This window comes from Falco punctatus (genome assembly GCF_963210335.1).
Source record: "Falco punctatus genome assembly, chromosome: 9".
Classification (NCBI taxonomy): Eukaryota; Metazoa; Chordata; class Aves; order Falconiformes; family Falconidae; genus Falco; species Falco punctatus.
The window spans coordinates 53,223,161-53,237,071 of NC_137589.1; the positions used below are offsets into that span (position 1 = coordinate 53,223,161).

At 62.9% G+C, this 13,911-nt stretch overlaps 2 protein-coding genes across 9 annotated transcripts; both read right to left on the minus strand.

The window, feature by feature from the left end:
• Positions 1-11: 11 nt before the first annotated feature.
• Positions 12-5,240, minus strand: FPGS (folylpolyglutamate synthase). 8 transcript variants are annotated; one of them, XM_080403528.1, is made up of 15 exons: positions 4,906-5,239; positions 3,767-3,895; positions 3,588-3,641; positions 3,424-3,488; positions 3,223-3,337; positions 3,034-3,111; positions 2,688-2,749; positions 2,484-2,586; positions 2,291-2,368; positions 2,070-2,217; positions 1,893-1,991; positions 1,537-1,687; positions 1,375-1,450; positions 1,018-1,084; positions 12-917 (listed from the first exon to the last, which is right to left on the minus strand). In XM_080403528.1, exons 1-15 carry the CDS (start codon positions 5,005-5,007, stop codon positions 508-510), a joined length of 1,737 nt encoding a protein of 578 aa, XP_080259654.1. In that variant the 5' UTR covers positions 5,008-5,239; the 3' UTR covers positions 12-507. The 8 variants fall into 8 exon arrangements, with proteins under 8 accessions (XP_080259654.1, XP_080259653.1, XP_080259650.1 ...); XM_080403527.1 differs by having other exon boundaries at positions 3,767-3,907; XM_080403524.1 differs by having other exon boundaries at positions 3,588-3,907; positions 4,906-5,240.
• A 183-nt stretch (positions 5,241-5,423) lies between these two features.
• On the minus strand, positions 5,424-12,923 carry CDK9 (cyclin dependent kinase 9). The gene is made up of 7 exons (XM_080403534.1): positions 12,671-12,923; positions 12,125-12,206; positions 11,127-11,217; positions 9,047-9,213; positions 8,674-8,845; positions 8,449-8,597; positions 5,424-7,249 (listed from the first exon to the last, which is right to left on the minus strand). The coding sequence occupies exons 1-7, from the start codon at positions 12,760-12,762 to the stop codon at positions 6,884-6,886; spliced, it is 1,119 nt and encodes a 372-aa protein (XP_080259660.1). The 5' UTR covers positions 12,763-12,923; the 3' UTR covers positions 5,424-6,883.
• Positions 12,924-13,911: the final 988 nt, after the last annotated feature.

Here is a 13,911-nt window from a genome sequence, read left to right on the forward strand (position 1 = left end):
GTGGGCACCACTAGGAGCAGCAAAATGTTTATTAAGGGGGGTGAGGCAGTGTGGGGCTGCTGGCTCCCCACGGGGTGATGGGCAGAAACCACACACACTCCCAGCTCCCCACCCAAGTTACAAACTATTAATAATAATAATAATAAAAAATCTCCCCCGTGTTAAATTAGTCCACACCTCGCTGTGGCTTGAGGCTCCCATCTACCGCCCCCTCAAAACTCCATCTACGCCCCTGGGCGCCTGGACCCTGGCACAGCCTGGGGCAGCCCCCCCAGAGGCCAGGGCCCCCCCAGCCAGTCCCACCAACGTGGGCTGGGGGCAGGGAGCAGCTCCCCCATGGCCAGTGTCCCCCCTGCGGGGGGCACAGCCAAAAGGCACTGGGGTGAAAAGGGATGAGCCGGGAAGGGTCTGGGGGTCCCACGTGCCCCCCCCAGCCACCTCCGAGCACCATCTGGGGCAGAACCGGCGCTTCAAGTAAAAAGAGGTGCAAAGCCCTGCGCACCCCCGTTACTGGGAGAGCGCGGGGTCCAGCAGCCGAAGGACCCCCCCCACCAAGTGCAGGCTGCCGGTGACCAGGACGTGGATGGCGGCCGCCTCCCGCAGCAGCACAGCCCCTCTGCTGGCGGCGGGGTGGGGGTGAGCCCCCATGGCGGTGGGCGCTGCCAGCCAAGGGTCCCGGCCCTGTGCCACCCACCTCAGTGCCTGGGCCAGGCAGGGGAACACGAGGGCTGGGGAATTGAGGGGTCTCGCGGCTGGGGGGACCAGGAGCAGGGGTTCTCGGGCAGGGGCTGGCTGCAGGGGGGCTGGGAGCCAGGGGTCCTGCCCCTCCTTTTCCTCCAGTAGCCGGGTCCACCTCCGCTGGTTCTCCAGGCAGCGGGTCAGGGAGCTCTCCAGGGTCACGCTGAAGTTTTGCTGGTCTGGGAGAGACGGGGATGGGGGCCAGGGATTAGGGGGAGCCAGGGAGGGGTTGGGGATGAGGGGCGGGGCCAGGGAAGACCCCAGCTCCCCGGCACTCACCTGCATTGCTGGCCACGGGCACCTCCGTGAAGTTGGGGCAGAAGACAGCGTAGTCAAAGTGGCAGGGCTGTGGGGAGAGGAGGGGGGGTCAGCACTGGGGGAGCCCTCAGGACCCACCCATGGGATCGCCACCAGGACCAGTCCCACACTGGCAGGGTCACGGGGGGTTGGTCCAGGCAGGGGGTCATCTGATGGCCCCCCCTGCACCCAGCGCTGCAAGACCCTCCGGGGGGGCACAGAGGTGGGATACACCCAGGGACAGCAGGGTGGACAGGCTGCACAGCATCAGCTCCTCCTCACGGCTCCCCTCACCTGCAGCGAAGCAGTGACCCCCTCCCATGATCTCCCAAACCTCACCAGAAGCAGTTTGAGCAGCGCTGCCGTGTCCCGGTCCCCCGTGGCATTGAAGAGCAGCACACGCACCTCAGAGCCACTGCGGGGAGAAAGGGTGGGTGGGCTGTGCCCCATGGGGAGCCCCAGCACCACCACTGTGCCCCCCCACTGTGTGTGTCCCCTTACTTGTGGGATTTGTCCTGGTTGAGGGCAGCCTGGTGGAACCAGCGGACACAAGCCTGGATGCTACTGGTGGTGTGGGCCCCGTCCAGGTACCATGTCACAGGGCCATGGGGCAGCACCTGGGTCCGGCCCAGCCACTCTGTGTCCCGCAGGCCTGGGGGGGCGGCACAGGGCATGGCTGGGATCCCCCTACCCCCCCCCCCCCCCCCCAGCACCACTACCTGCACAGGGCTCAAATGTGGGGCAGGCAGCCTGGCTGTGCCCCCCAGCACAGGTGGCACCGGCTGGGGGATCAGCGTGGCCCCCCCTCCCCAAGCCCTGTGATGGGGCTGGGGGGTCCCGGCAGGGCCATACCGCACCTTGGATCATGGCATCAGTGAGTCGAAAGGCGGGTGCCAGCGGCACCAGCCTCCCCGCCAGCTCGGCACCTGGCAGCACCTCCTCCAGCTCCCCGAGACCTGGTGGGATGGGCACCCCACTGAGACCCCGAGAGCCGTGGCGGGGTCCGGCCCTCCCACCCCCATCCACTTCCTTACCGTGGCAGCTGCGGCACTGCAGCCAGGTCCGTGCCAGCTGCAGGGCCAAGGCAGCATTGGAGCGCTGGTGGGCACCTGCCAGCCCCAGCTTCAGCGGCCGGTGGCCCACCTCGAAGTCATCCAGCTCTGGGCAGAGGTACAAGGGACACTGTGGGGAGAGGAGGCTGAGCCACCCGCTGTGGATACCCCCCATGCACACACCCCTGCGCCGCCCAACTCACCTCCCGCTCCTGGGCTCGGTCCCTCAGCACCTCCAGTGACCGCTCTGGCTGTGCCACAGTGAATGCCGGCACGCCGGGCTGCGAAGGACCATGGTGCTCAGGGCCATGGGGGCACCTGGGGCCACGGGGTGCTCAGGGCCATGGGCGAGCACACCCCCAAACCATAAGAAAAGGGAGGACCAGGTCTCCCTACCTTAAAAATGCCCCCCTTCTGCCAGGCGATCTTCTCCATGGTGTCCCCCAGGATGCTGGTGTGGTCAATGCCCAGGGAGGAGACCCCACACACTACCGGTGCCCTGAGGACACAGTGTGGCAGTGTTCCCCCTGTCCCACACCACGGGGACACTAGGCTGCCCTGGCAGTCCCAGGGGACAGACTCAGTGCTGCTGGCTCCTACCTGATGATGTTAGTGCAGTCGTAGGCGCCGCCAATGCCAACCTCCACCAACGCCAGGTCCACCTGGGTACATGGGGACACTGGAGCCACCACAGAGCCACCAGCAGCATGTGTCCCCATGGGTTTGGAGAGGCAGATGGGTCCCTGCCACTGAACCTCCAAGCCCATGCCTGCCTAAACACTCGCAGCAGGAAGATCCCCTGGCACAGCATCCCCTGCATATAGCCATGACAGCCCAGCCGATGCACGTTCTGCCCCAAGTAGGGGCTGGACCCCATGTCCCACCCTCCCAGAGGTCCCCACCAACCTGACATCCCCATCACAAGCTAGAAGCCACCACCACCCACCTTCTCCTGCAGGAAGGCATGGAAGGCCATGATGGTGAGGAAGCGGAAGTACGCCGGCATGTTGGCATGCGCTGGGTCCTGCTGGGCAAGGTGAGTGTCAGAGGGTGGCACTGGGCATCCCCAACCAGCACTGGGGTACATGGCCCAGGGGGGGTCCTCGAGGGAGGGAGCACCCCCCGCCAGCCCCACCTTGGTCTCCTCCAGGCGGCTGTAAACGAGCCAGAAGTACTTGCTGAACTGCTCCTTGCTGATGGGCTGCCCATCGATGCGGATCCGCTCACGCACCTGCACCAGGTGAGGGGAGCTGGGGGGGCAGAGCAGGAGAGGGGGGCACAGTCGGGCACAGTGCCACCGGCCCCCCCAAACCCTCCTTGACCCCCCCCCACTCACCTGTAAAAGCCCGTCTTCAGCCCGTAGTTGCGGAGGATGCACTCAGCGAAGGCGCACACTGAGCCCTGGGGAGACAGCAGCGTTAACCCCCCCGTGCTGGGGCAAACGGAGCCAGAGAGGCTGGAGGCCCCCCCTTGCCCCCCAGCACTGCCCATCTGCCTCACCTTGCCCTTCGTCCCCGTGACATGGATGATGTTCAGTCGATCCAGGTCCTCGACCTGCCAGAGGTCAACCACCCGAGAAGACCCCCAGGAGGCAGCCAGCACCGAGCATGGCGGCACCGCTGCTGGGACAGGGGGGATGGGGTGGGGTGGGGGGGGTGATGGGGGGACCCGCTCCTCACCTTCATCCCGGTCCGCTCCAAAAAGCCCTGCATGGCTTCCAGCTGGGCCTGGGGGTCGCTGCGCTCCCGCTTCGCCTGCTCCAGGTCGCTGGCATTGGTCTGCAGGGTGTTGAGGGTCCGGATGGTGTCCTGGAAAGATCCCTGGGGGCGGTCAGGATGGCGCCCATCACCACAGCCTCGGGGCTGGGCCCACCGCCACAGCCCCAGGGGCCAGCCCAGCCCAGCCCGATCCACCCCATCGGGTTTGGCTCCTGCAGCCGTGCCCGCTGGCTGCCGCCGTGGCCCCGCGGTGACACGCTGGCAGTGCCAGCACCTGTTTGGGGGACGCCGCGCGGACGGGCTCCTTCTGGGCAAGGGGAGCCACCCCTCCACCGCTGCCCCTTGGCCCCGCGGGGGGGCACAGGGCAGCCCAGCACCCGGCACCCACCCCTGCCCGGCGGGACAAGGCCACCCATGGGTGCGAGCGGGCGGCGCTCCAGTGCCAGCATGCCTGCCCGCCGGCTCGAACCGGGGCCGCAACCGCAGCCGCGGAGCTGCACCTGCACGGTGCATCTGGCACAGCCGCTGCGCGGCACGGCCGCTGCCGGGGGCCACCGAGCCCCCCGGGCCCGCACGCTTGGCCCTGCCGCAGTGGGACCTGGCGTGGGACAAGCCAGTGGCCCCGGTGCGGGGACCCCCCGAGCAGCCGGACCCCACGCAGGCAGCAGAGCGGCACCGGTGGCGCATCCTGCCCTGGTGAGCGTGGGGCAGCTCCGGGGCTTCCGCACCGCCCCCGGCCCCGGGACCGCCGGCGCCCCCGCGGCGCCCGGCAGCCGCACGGGCTCGGGATGCCCGAGGCCCCGCCCGGGACGCGGCGCGGCTGCTGGCCGCGCTCCCGGGGCTGCCGCGGCGGACGGCGCTTCGCAGGGCGACCTTCGGGCACCGGCCGCTCCCGGCAGAAGGCACGGCGAGCGGCGGCGCCGGGACCCCTCCCGCCCACCCGGGAGCCCGCAGGCCGGTGCCTCGGGAAGGGGCCGCCGCTGCCCTCCCACGCCCGGTATGGCGGGACACCCCCGCGCGACCCCAAACCCCCGTGCCCGCCCCCCCCCCGCGCCCCCGGCGCAAGGTCCCGCTCCCCGCCTGCTGCTAATCCGTGGTACCTGGTAATCCGTGGCGGGGGCGCGCGCAGGCCGCGTGCTGAACCGGCGCCCGGCAGCGGTCCGCACCGCTCCGCGCAACGCGCGCAGCCCCCGCGCCACCATCCCGCTGCCCCGCGCCCCGCCGCGCGCCCGCGCCGGGACCGCCCCCGCCCCGCCCCCGCCGCCATCTTTGACACGGGCGGTGCTTCGCCACGTCGCGCGGGGACGCCATATTAGCGAGGGGCAGCAGCGGCCCGGGAGCCCCCTCACCGCCCGGGGCGGGCAGCCCCCGGCAGCCGGGGGGGCTCCCAGCAGCGCCAAGGCCGCCCCGCCCCCCCTCAGCTACCGGCCCTGCCGCGTTCATCACCCGCTGCAGCGCTCATAGCACCGGCGGGGGGGGGGGGGGGGGGGGGGTGCAGAGCCGGGACCCCGGGAGGGCAGCCCTGGGGGGAGCCGCGATGCCGCCCCCAGGCCCGGGCACCCGCCCTGGGCAGGCCGAAGGTGCCGTTTCACAGCTGCCCTCCGTGCTCAGGCAGAGGGACCGCGGCAGGTCCCAGCCAGCCCTTGGGGACAGCAGCATGTTTATTCACAGCCGGCAGAAGTCATCTAGCTTACTGCTTGCAACCAACTTCATTTTTCCCCCAAGGAAACCAGGCTCCCCCCCAACCGGACGCTCTTCCCAGAAAGATTTACCTCATACACGCCCTTGATCATGCTCCCTTCTTGTCCTGAGAGTGGCCCTGCTCGCTCCGGCTTCCTCACCCAGGCCCTGTGCTACCGACGGGGCTTTTGCCATTAACCTTGGTTAACAGACAACCTATCCAAGGCCAAAGGTTATCACCCACCACATACTGTACACATCAGCTGTTTGAAAGTCCTGGGATCGATCCATGGGGCTCACTGAGAAGATGGCCAGCTGCAGCTGACGGCCATGGAAGACAAAGGGTTCAGCCAACGGCCCGGGTGAAGGAGCGCAAGGATCGCTCTGCGCCGCGTAACTCAGGCCTGGTGAGCTCTGGCAGGTGTGCACACACCGTCCCAGTGCATCAGGCTGGTCGCTGCAGCCGGGGAAGGCGGCAGTCTTGCTCTAGGCTCGTGCAAAGAGCTCCAGGACAGAGGAGTGGACACGTGAGTGATCGAAGAGTCACCCTGCTCCCACCACAGTGTTCCCAGCGCTGCCACGCCACTGTGAAATCCCTGCAGACAGCAGGTCTCACCCCAGGCTGAGGCCAGCGCTCCCAACTCCCTTCCCCATCCAAACTCCCGCCACAGCCAGCGCCACAGGGAAAGCACACCGCAGCCGGGGTGTGTCTGACAAGACCCCCAATTGCAGTTTGCCATGAAGAAAGCATGGACGCTGCAACCACGCGATTCCCACCATAAATCCTGGCTGTATGGAGCAACGGGCCTGGTGAGCTCCTTTCGACGCTCCAGCCCAAACTCCAGTGAGAGTCACTCACACTGTCTAGAGTGACTCTGCTTTCCCCAGGACACTTCTGTGTCATCCTCTGCCAGTGCTTCAAAGGATACACTATGCAGGAGCTACAACCACCCTGAAGAGCTGAAGGCAGCTCCCAGTAGGGCCAACTTTGGTCCAGGGCAGCTACTCCCAGTCCTCCCACTCATGGCACTGTTTGCCAAGAGCCCCAGCACTAACAAAGCCACACGCTCCATCACCAGGTCCATAACAATCGTTCTACAAGATTAACACAACCAGTACAGACTTCTGCTGGGGCGAGGGCGGGGGGGGGGGGGGGGGGGGGGGGGGGAGTACTGTAACAAAGCTGTAGGGAAACAGCTGCAGGCTTGCAGGTATCACCTTCTGTAGCAGCTCCGTGGTGGCTGAGCTGCCGCACGAGATCTCAGAGCCGAGTTAAAGCCAGCAGGCGCTTCGCCTTGAAGAAAGTCCTTTCCCAGACAGAAAGACCTTGCCAGGACATCCCCGCTGAATGCAGCCTGCAGAGTAGCCCAGCTGGGACCCCGCTGGAGAAGCCCCCACTCAAAACACTCGGTCGAATTCAGTCTGGTTGGTGGCGGCCGGGTTCCTGCCCTGGTTAGCCGGCTGCTGGGGCATGTGCCCACCCCTCCTGCGCGGTGGGGCCAGGTACTCGAACATGGACTGGTTGTGGGTGGACAGCATGTTTTTGAGGTCCGAGGGCATGGGGTCGGACCAGAAGAAGTCGTGGTTCAGGGCATCATCGCTGTCGATCCGCTGGGCGGGATCCAGCACCAGCAGCTTGTCGATGAGGTCGAGTGCGTAGGGGTCTTTGACGTAGGCTTTCAGGCGATCCTTCACCTTGCGCTTCTGACCCTTGGGAAGATCCAGCTTCTGGTACAGCTCGTATTTATCCACATTTGGCCAAGCCTGGGAAGGGGCAGGAAAGCAGGGTTGGGAGGAAATAGTTACAGAGAGGACAAGCCATTTTTGATGCGAACACCCTCAGGCAAAGTCGGGTGAGGTCTGCAGGGAGAACAATACTATTTTATAACCTCCAAACTGGCAGACCTTGTTCCCACAGCATGAAGGAGGCCCTAAAGGGTACGCTAAAGCCTGGAGACACGTGGGCAAGTCGGGACGGAGGCCTGCTGCAATGGAAACAGCTTGCAGGATGCTCCAGGATTTCTGGTTCTCCCACGAAAGAGCTACAAGAGAGCGAGGCTCATGCCAGCTACAGCATCCAGAAAGGTAAAGCCACAAACCCGATTGCTAAGTAACAACCAGGATGTCTGTGGCTCCTTTTATCCTTAGGAAGCAAAGCCTGCTGCAGTCACCAGCACTTACCTCAACCCTGATCTGAGAGACCACACCAGGTATTTACATACAAGAGAAAACCCCTTCAATGTACGTACATAACGCATGCAGGACAGGCATCAGGCCTCTGCAGCTGCCTGCACAACACAAGCCCTAGATCACAGCCCCGGCCAAGAGATCCCCCAGCTCAATCCCCCACAAGAGGGCAGGACAAGCCGCCATTAAATAAGGAGCTGAGAAAGAGCTAAATGCTCCCACCAGAACCGAGCCGATGCCACGAGTGACAAGACAGAACTGAAGAGGCTTTTCAAGGTGACCAGTTCAAAGCACCAGAGGCAAACCTCTCAACACAAAACAAACAAAAAAACCCCAAACCCACCCTTCTTTAAGCAGAAATCCAAAGGGTGTTTCTCTGTGAGACAACCCCCAAACACAGGCTAGAACAGATTCCTACGTGCAATGTTCTGTTCTTTCACAGCTGGAGCAGCCAGCATCGTCTCTGTGCTCAAATACAAGGACACAAGCCACCCCTGCCGAAGGGGGTCTGGGAGGCAGGTTCACCCTTTTCTCCTCAGGAGGTTAACATGAGCGATGGGACAGCTGTAGTCTACACAGAGTAGCAAGGCAAGCGCAGTGCCCCACCGTGCACGTGGCTGCCGGGAGGCAAGCAGAGTTTGCCAGAGCTTCCCCAGCCTCCCTGCCAGCAGCGGGCATGGGAAGAGGCCCAGGAACGGCCGATCCCAGAACCTGCCCACACCACCGCCTCTCGCCTCCCTCCGCTCTCTGCAGCTCGCTCACGCTCACGCCCTCACCTCCGGTGTGATGGATCCGCAGAGCTGGCTGATGAGGGTGAGCTGGTGCTGCTCTGTGTTCCCTTGCATGATGGGGCTGCGGGTCCACATCTCTGCCATGATGCACCCTGCACCCCAGAGGTCAATGGGGGGACCATAGTCCCGCTCCCCTAAACAGAGATGTCGCGTTAGTCACCCAGGGGAATGAGAAGGACAGAGAAGCCGGCAGAGCCCATCACCTCCTACCTAGGAGCAGCTCTGGCGGCCGGTACCACAGAGTCACCACCCGGTTGGTGTAGCGGTTTGGCTGGCTGTTCTTAGCCAGGCTGAAAGCTCGAGCCAGCCCAAAGTCTGCAAGCTTCAGCACTCCATCCCGCGTGATCAGGACATTCGCAGCTTTCATGTCACGATGCAAGATCTGTACAAGGACAGACGCCAAAAGGTTAAGCCATTCAGGTACCCTCCCTGGGCGCCTGGTGCCAGCACCTCCTTGGTGCCAGCAGCTCCAGAGGTGGAGGACAAGCAAGGACTTCCCTCCAGCCTGTGCTAAGACACCCACTCCTTGGAAAGCCACAGAAAGCAGGGTGACCTCAGAGCACAGCACAGCTCTGGCCGGTACCTTGTTCCTGTGGATGTAGTAAAGGCCGTTCAACAGCATCTGCATCACTTTCTTGATCTCTGAGAGCGTGAACTTGACATGGGCATTGCTGAGAAGGCCAGCCAGGTCGTGCTCGCAGAAGTCAAACACAAGGTAGATGCTGCCCTTGCAGCGGTTGTATGGAGAGGCTATGGGAGAAGAAAGGAGGGACCGTCAGGGAGGGACCCTTAACCCCAGCACAGCTCCTCCTGGCCTCCGGCCACCCTGCTGCTCATACATACAGCGCTCACTAGACATAACCTCAGGGCACAGGCACACACAGAACCAGAAACAGCCTGCAGGCCCCAAGACCCACAACTAGCAACAGAAGAACAGAGGATGAAGATCAGAGTCGTGAACGTGATCAGACAGGCAAGGCAAGGGCACAAAAATCTTTGAAAACTTCGTTTTGTATTGCTCTGTGCGCGTAACGGCTGTGGGGTTTCCTCCCTGCAAGCCACGGCTGGTAGGTGCACATACCACTAGCTGCCAGCCAAGCACTACCACCGATCGCGTCAGTGATAACGGAGATGCCCACTAAGACAGCCCCAGCAAAAATGCAGAAACGGAGAAAAATCTGTCTAACATCGTATTAGAAAGCGGGGGTTTCTGCAGCCTCAAACATCATCTGTGAAAATGGGCTGCTCTGGATCAAAGCGATTTCAAACTCCAACTCCAACTGCAATTTAAAGTCACTAACAGGAAGCCTCAAATGAAGCAGTCTATTTCAACCTTGTTCCTAGAGCACACATGCAAAACTGTAAAAAGAAAGCTGATTTTCATCAGCTGTAATCGGCAAAACTTGCCGATCGATCAGCAGCTCCTACTGGACAATGACAGCCAAGCTCAGCCCTCACAGAAACGCACCACTCTGCCAGCCAGCAGGGTGCCTGCTGTACCAGCTTTGCAATTCCTTACACACATATGGCCCCTACCACACCTTTCCCACCTAAAAAGAGAGGCGCTTAAAAGTTTGAGAACAGCACATGCAATATTTCTGCTTTACTGGAAACTGAGGTCAAAGTAGATCTGGGTGAAAACTGGAATTCAAACAAAACACAAACGACCGATACGGCTACAAAAATAGTTACCTTGGGTACACCAGCCATGCAACCATCACAACTTGTTTAATCGCACAGTGAATTCAATTAACTTGTCAGTGTTTCTACTCATACCTGTTCGGAGGACTATAATCTACGTGCTGTAGAGGACTAGAGCAACTTCAAGCTCCTGGTCCCGGGCCAAACACTTCTACCAGTTCAGTGAACTTTTAAAAACACACCAGCACCAGATACCTGCCACTTTCATTTTTATTTCACGGAAGCGACTGAATATAGAGAATGGCAGGCTTGAACATCAGCTGTCACTTTCAAAAGTATTTTTTACAATACAAATCCACAGAAGAGAATGACGTATAAAAGCTACCAAGTGCTTTAAAGCAACTTGACTGGAAACGGAGCCAGGCCAAGCGCACTGAGCGTGCCAGTCACGCAGCAGGGGCACACCACGTGAGGTAGAAGCGAGGAGGTGGAAGAGCAGCTCAGGGCCACCCCGAGTGGAGTCCCAGCTCTCACAGCACGAGCACTCGCTGCCATCCACAGAAAGCCAAGCAAGTCTCCAGCTGGAGCTGTATCATCAGCACAGAGCTGCCACAAACCATCGCAAGCCAACTGAGAGGGACAGCTAGAGGTCCTGACAGGAGGGAACTGGCTGTGCACAGCTCCCGGCTCAAAACCCTCTGCTTCAAAGCCTCTCCAGTGTGGGTTTATCTCAAGCCTCTCAGGACTTTTCCAATACGGGCAGCATTCATTGCCACAGCACACCCATATCCCAGCAGCACTGACCACAGCTTTTTCCAGCCAAGGTGCAGCAAACCCCGAACTCTGTAAGAAACTGTTTTCCAAGAGGAGTGCACCATCACCCCTCGCATCACAGGCGGGGACAGAGGCCTATGCCCAGCTAGAGGACCCCACGCCCAGCACAAAACACCAGCCCGCTCAGCAGAGAAGGAGGGCTGAAAAAAAAGCTGGCAGCCAGCCCGAGAGAGAGCCCCACAAGCTACCTTTGGTCCTGCAGATTTCTATGAGGTTCACCACGTTCTCATGTTTGAGCAGCTGGAGGATTTTAATCTCTCGCAAGGCTGTGATGGGGAACTGGAAAGGCGAAAGAAAGGACGGGGATTAGGGGTGCGTGAGACCAGGCCACCCCTGCCTAGAGAACAGGAGACACGTGACCGTGGCAGCTCGGCAGGGGACCTGCTTGAGCAGCACTGTCACAGGTCACTGAAGGCCGATCAGAGCTTTAAAATAAAACCCACACCGGTACTGTGCACATTTATTTAGCATCAGGGCACCACTGCGGAGGGACGTTCCTTCACAGGAGAGTGGTTGTGTGGTGCTGAGGCAGGCATGCAGGCACCCCTCCCTCCTCTCCTCATCTTCCACATTTGTAAGGGCACACGGTACGGCCTGGCCCAAGCTGCAGAGCAGCCTCCCCAGCTACTGCCTGCGCTGTTTAAGCTGTTACCTCTCTCCCCAGCTTCTCCCATCTCTTGCACACCCCTGAGCACGTGCCCCTCACACACTACCCGGCTCCTCCACAAACAACAGCCAGCGGGGAGCCCTGCACCTGGCGGGGGATGACAGGCTTTTGCACGGGAGGAGGAACGCATGGGCAGCGCCACCTCCCAGCAGCTGTCCCATGCAGCCCAGTGACCTCACAGGGACTGCACCACACTGCTGCCTTTGCAGCCAGAAAGGTGACAACAAGCCGTAGGCCCTGGCAAAGCCACAAGGCCCAACGTTATCACAGTATCAGCAGGAGAGGAAAAAGGCCACAGGGCTGGGGTCCTGTCCACACCCTTACAGGTTCAGGATACAGCGTATTAGAGCTGCAAATATTGTGAAACACATTTACTCTGTGAAAGCACATCTATGCCGTCCCAAACATTAGCCTTCAACGACAAAGGGCCACCCCGCACCCCGCACCCCGGCCTTCCCAAACACAGCCCAGCCACGTTCCAGCACTTACCCCCTATTTCCGCCATGCTGCTGAACTTACCCCCTCCTTCTCATTTTCCATCAACACTTTTTTCAGTGCTACTTTCTTGCCGGTCTGACGATGTTTGGCTTTGAAAACTTCCCTGTAAAACCAGAATGAAACCACTGAGCAGCGCAAGGCAGAAGGGACGCAGCCAGGTGCTCCTGACCGGGAACACCAGCAAACAAGACACAAAGACGAGACAACCGCTCTGTGCTGACCCGCCATCCGACCCAGCCACATCCCGTTCGGACCAAAGGCCCTCAGCAGCGGCCGAGCCGAGCCAGCCCAGGAGCCCCCCAAGGATTTTGGCCGAAACTGCACGTTTTGGGCAAAGGTGCAGGGCCCCGCCCCGCCCGTCTCCCGAGGGAACTCTGCTCTGCCGGAGCGGGGCGCCGGGCCGGGGAAAGGAGGGCTGAGGGGCCAGGCCGGCCCCCGCGGCCGGAGCGCTGGCCGAGGAAGGGAGACCCAAGCGGGCGGCGCCCGGGCCTGGGGCGGGCGGGCCGCGGGGCCCAGGGGGCCGGCCCCGAGCAGCAGGCCCGACGGCGGGGCGGGCCGGGCACTCACCCGAAGGTTCCCTGCCCGATCTTGGCGAGCTTCTCGTACTTAGAGACCTCATCGCAGAAGGGACACTCCACCATATCGTATTGCTTGGCCATGGCTGCCGCGGCCGTCGCTACAGCACCGCGTTCAGCCCCTTCCGCGCGCGTCACAGCCCCTTCCGCAGCAACGCGGCCCCGCGACGCCTCCTGGGACTTGGCGGCGGCGGCTCCCTCGGGGCGCCTAGGTGGGCGGAGCTTGCCCCCGCCAGCCAGCCCCCGCCAGCCCCGCCCCGCAGCCAGCTCCGCCCCACCGCCAGCCCCGCCCCCGCCAGCCCCGCCCCCGCCGCAGCAGCCCCCTGCCCCCCGCCGCACCGCCCGGGGCACCCACCGCCCCTGGTGCTGGTGGCCCTAAAGCACGTCACCGTGGCACCGTGTCTCCTGCGTGCTGAAACCCGCCAGGGATTCCACAGCCTTTCTGCTCCCTGGCTCCTGCACCCAGGGGCTGTGGCGAGGGGACCCCACAGCCAGGGCAGGACACGGGGCCCGGGGGGCACAGACGTGCCCGGTGGGGGCTGCCGTCCCCCCGGCGATGCCTGCGTCAGGGTGCAACGCGAGCATCTTGGCGTGGGGGGTCCCCAAGGCGGGGGGCACGGGGGGGCCAAGGCCAGAGCAGCAGCGGAGATGGCTGCTGGCATCCCGGCCACGGCAGCCACCAGGTGCTGCCTGGGAATGGGGGACAGCACAGACACTGCAGCCTGCCAGGCCCAGGCCACCTGGGCCTGCGTGAAGACACTCCTGCCTCCAGGGCACCCCAAGGTCCCCCAGCATGAGGCAACAGCCAGCGGCAGGGGGCTCCTGCTGCCAGTCATGCCGTCCGGCTGTCACCCCACCCACGGGGCCGTGAGGGCAGCGGCTGAGCCCCAGATGTGCCTGGTGCTCCCTTGTCTGCAGGGCTGGCGCCGTCCTCTAAGGCTGGCACCCTGCTCGAGAGATGGCACCCTCACCCACAGGGCTGGCACCCACGTTCAGGGCTGGCACCCTCCTCTAGGGCTGGCACCCAGGGGGGGTTGGGTGTCAACATCTGCTGGGCATCCCCAACCAGCACTGGGGCGTCCTCGAGGGAGGGAGCACCCCCCGCCAGCCCCACCTTGGTCTCCTCCAGGCGCCTGTAAACGAGCCAGAAGTACTTGCTGAACTGCTCCTTGCTGATGGGCTGCCCATCGATGCGGATCCGCTCACGCACCTGCACCAGGTGAGGGGAGCTGG

Excerpts from the sequence above, each read along its gene's own strand:
- FPGS (XM_080403522.1), bottom strand. The coding sequence starts at position 5,116 with ATGGCGTCCCCGCGCGACGTGGCGAAGCACCGCCCGTGTCAAAGATGG. Across the intron at positions 2,587-2,687 it reads GACTGCACTAACATCATCAG|GGCACCGGTAGTGTGTGGGG; the intron begins GTAGGAGCCAGC and ends CTGTGTCCTCAG. Across the intron at positions 1,992-2,069 it reads GCAGTGCCGCAGCTGCCACG|GTCTCGGGGAGCTGGAGGAG; the intron begins GTAAGGAAGTGG and ends CCATCCCACCAG.
- CDK9 (XM_080403534.1), bottom strand. The coding sequence starts at position 12,762 with ATGGCCAAGCAATACGATATGGTGGAGTGTCCCTTCTGCGATGAGGTC. Across the intron at positions 11,218-12,124 it reads TGGAAAATGAGAAGGAGGGG|TTCCCCATCACAGCCTTGCG; the intron begins GTAAGTTCAGCA and ends TCGCCTTTCCAG. Across the intron at positions 9,214-11,126 it reads AGAAATCTGCAGGACCAAAG|CCTCTCCATACAACCGCTGC; the intron begins GTAGCTTGTGGG and ends CTTCTCCCATAG.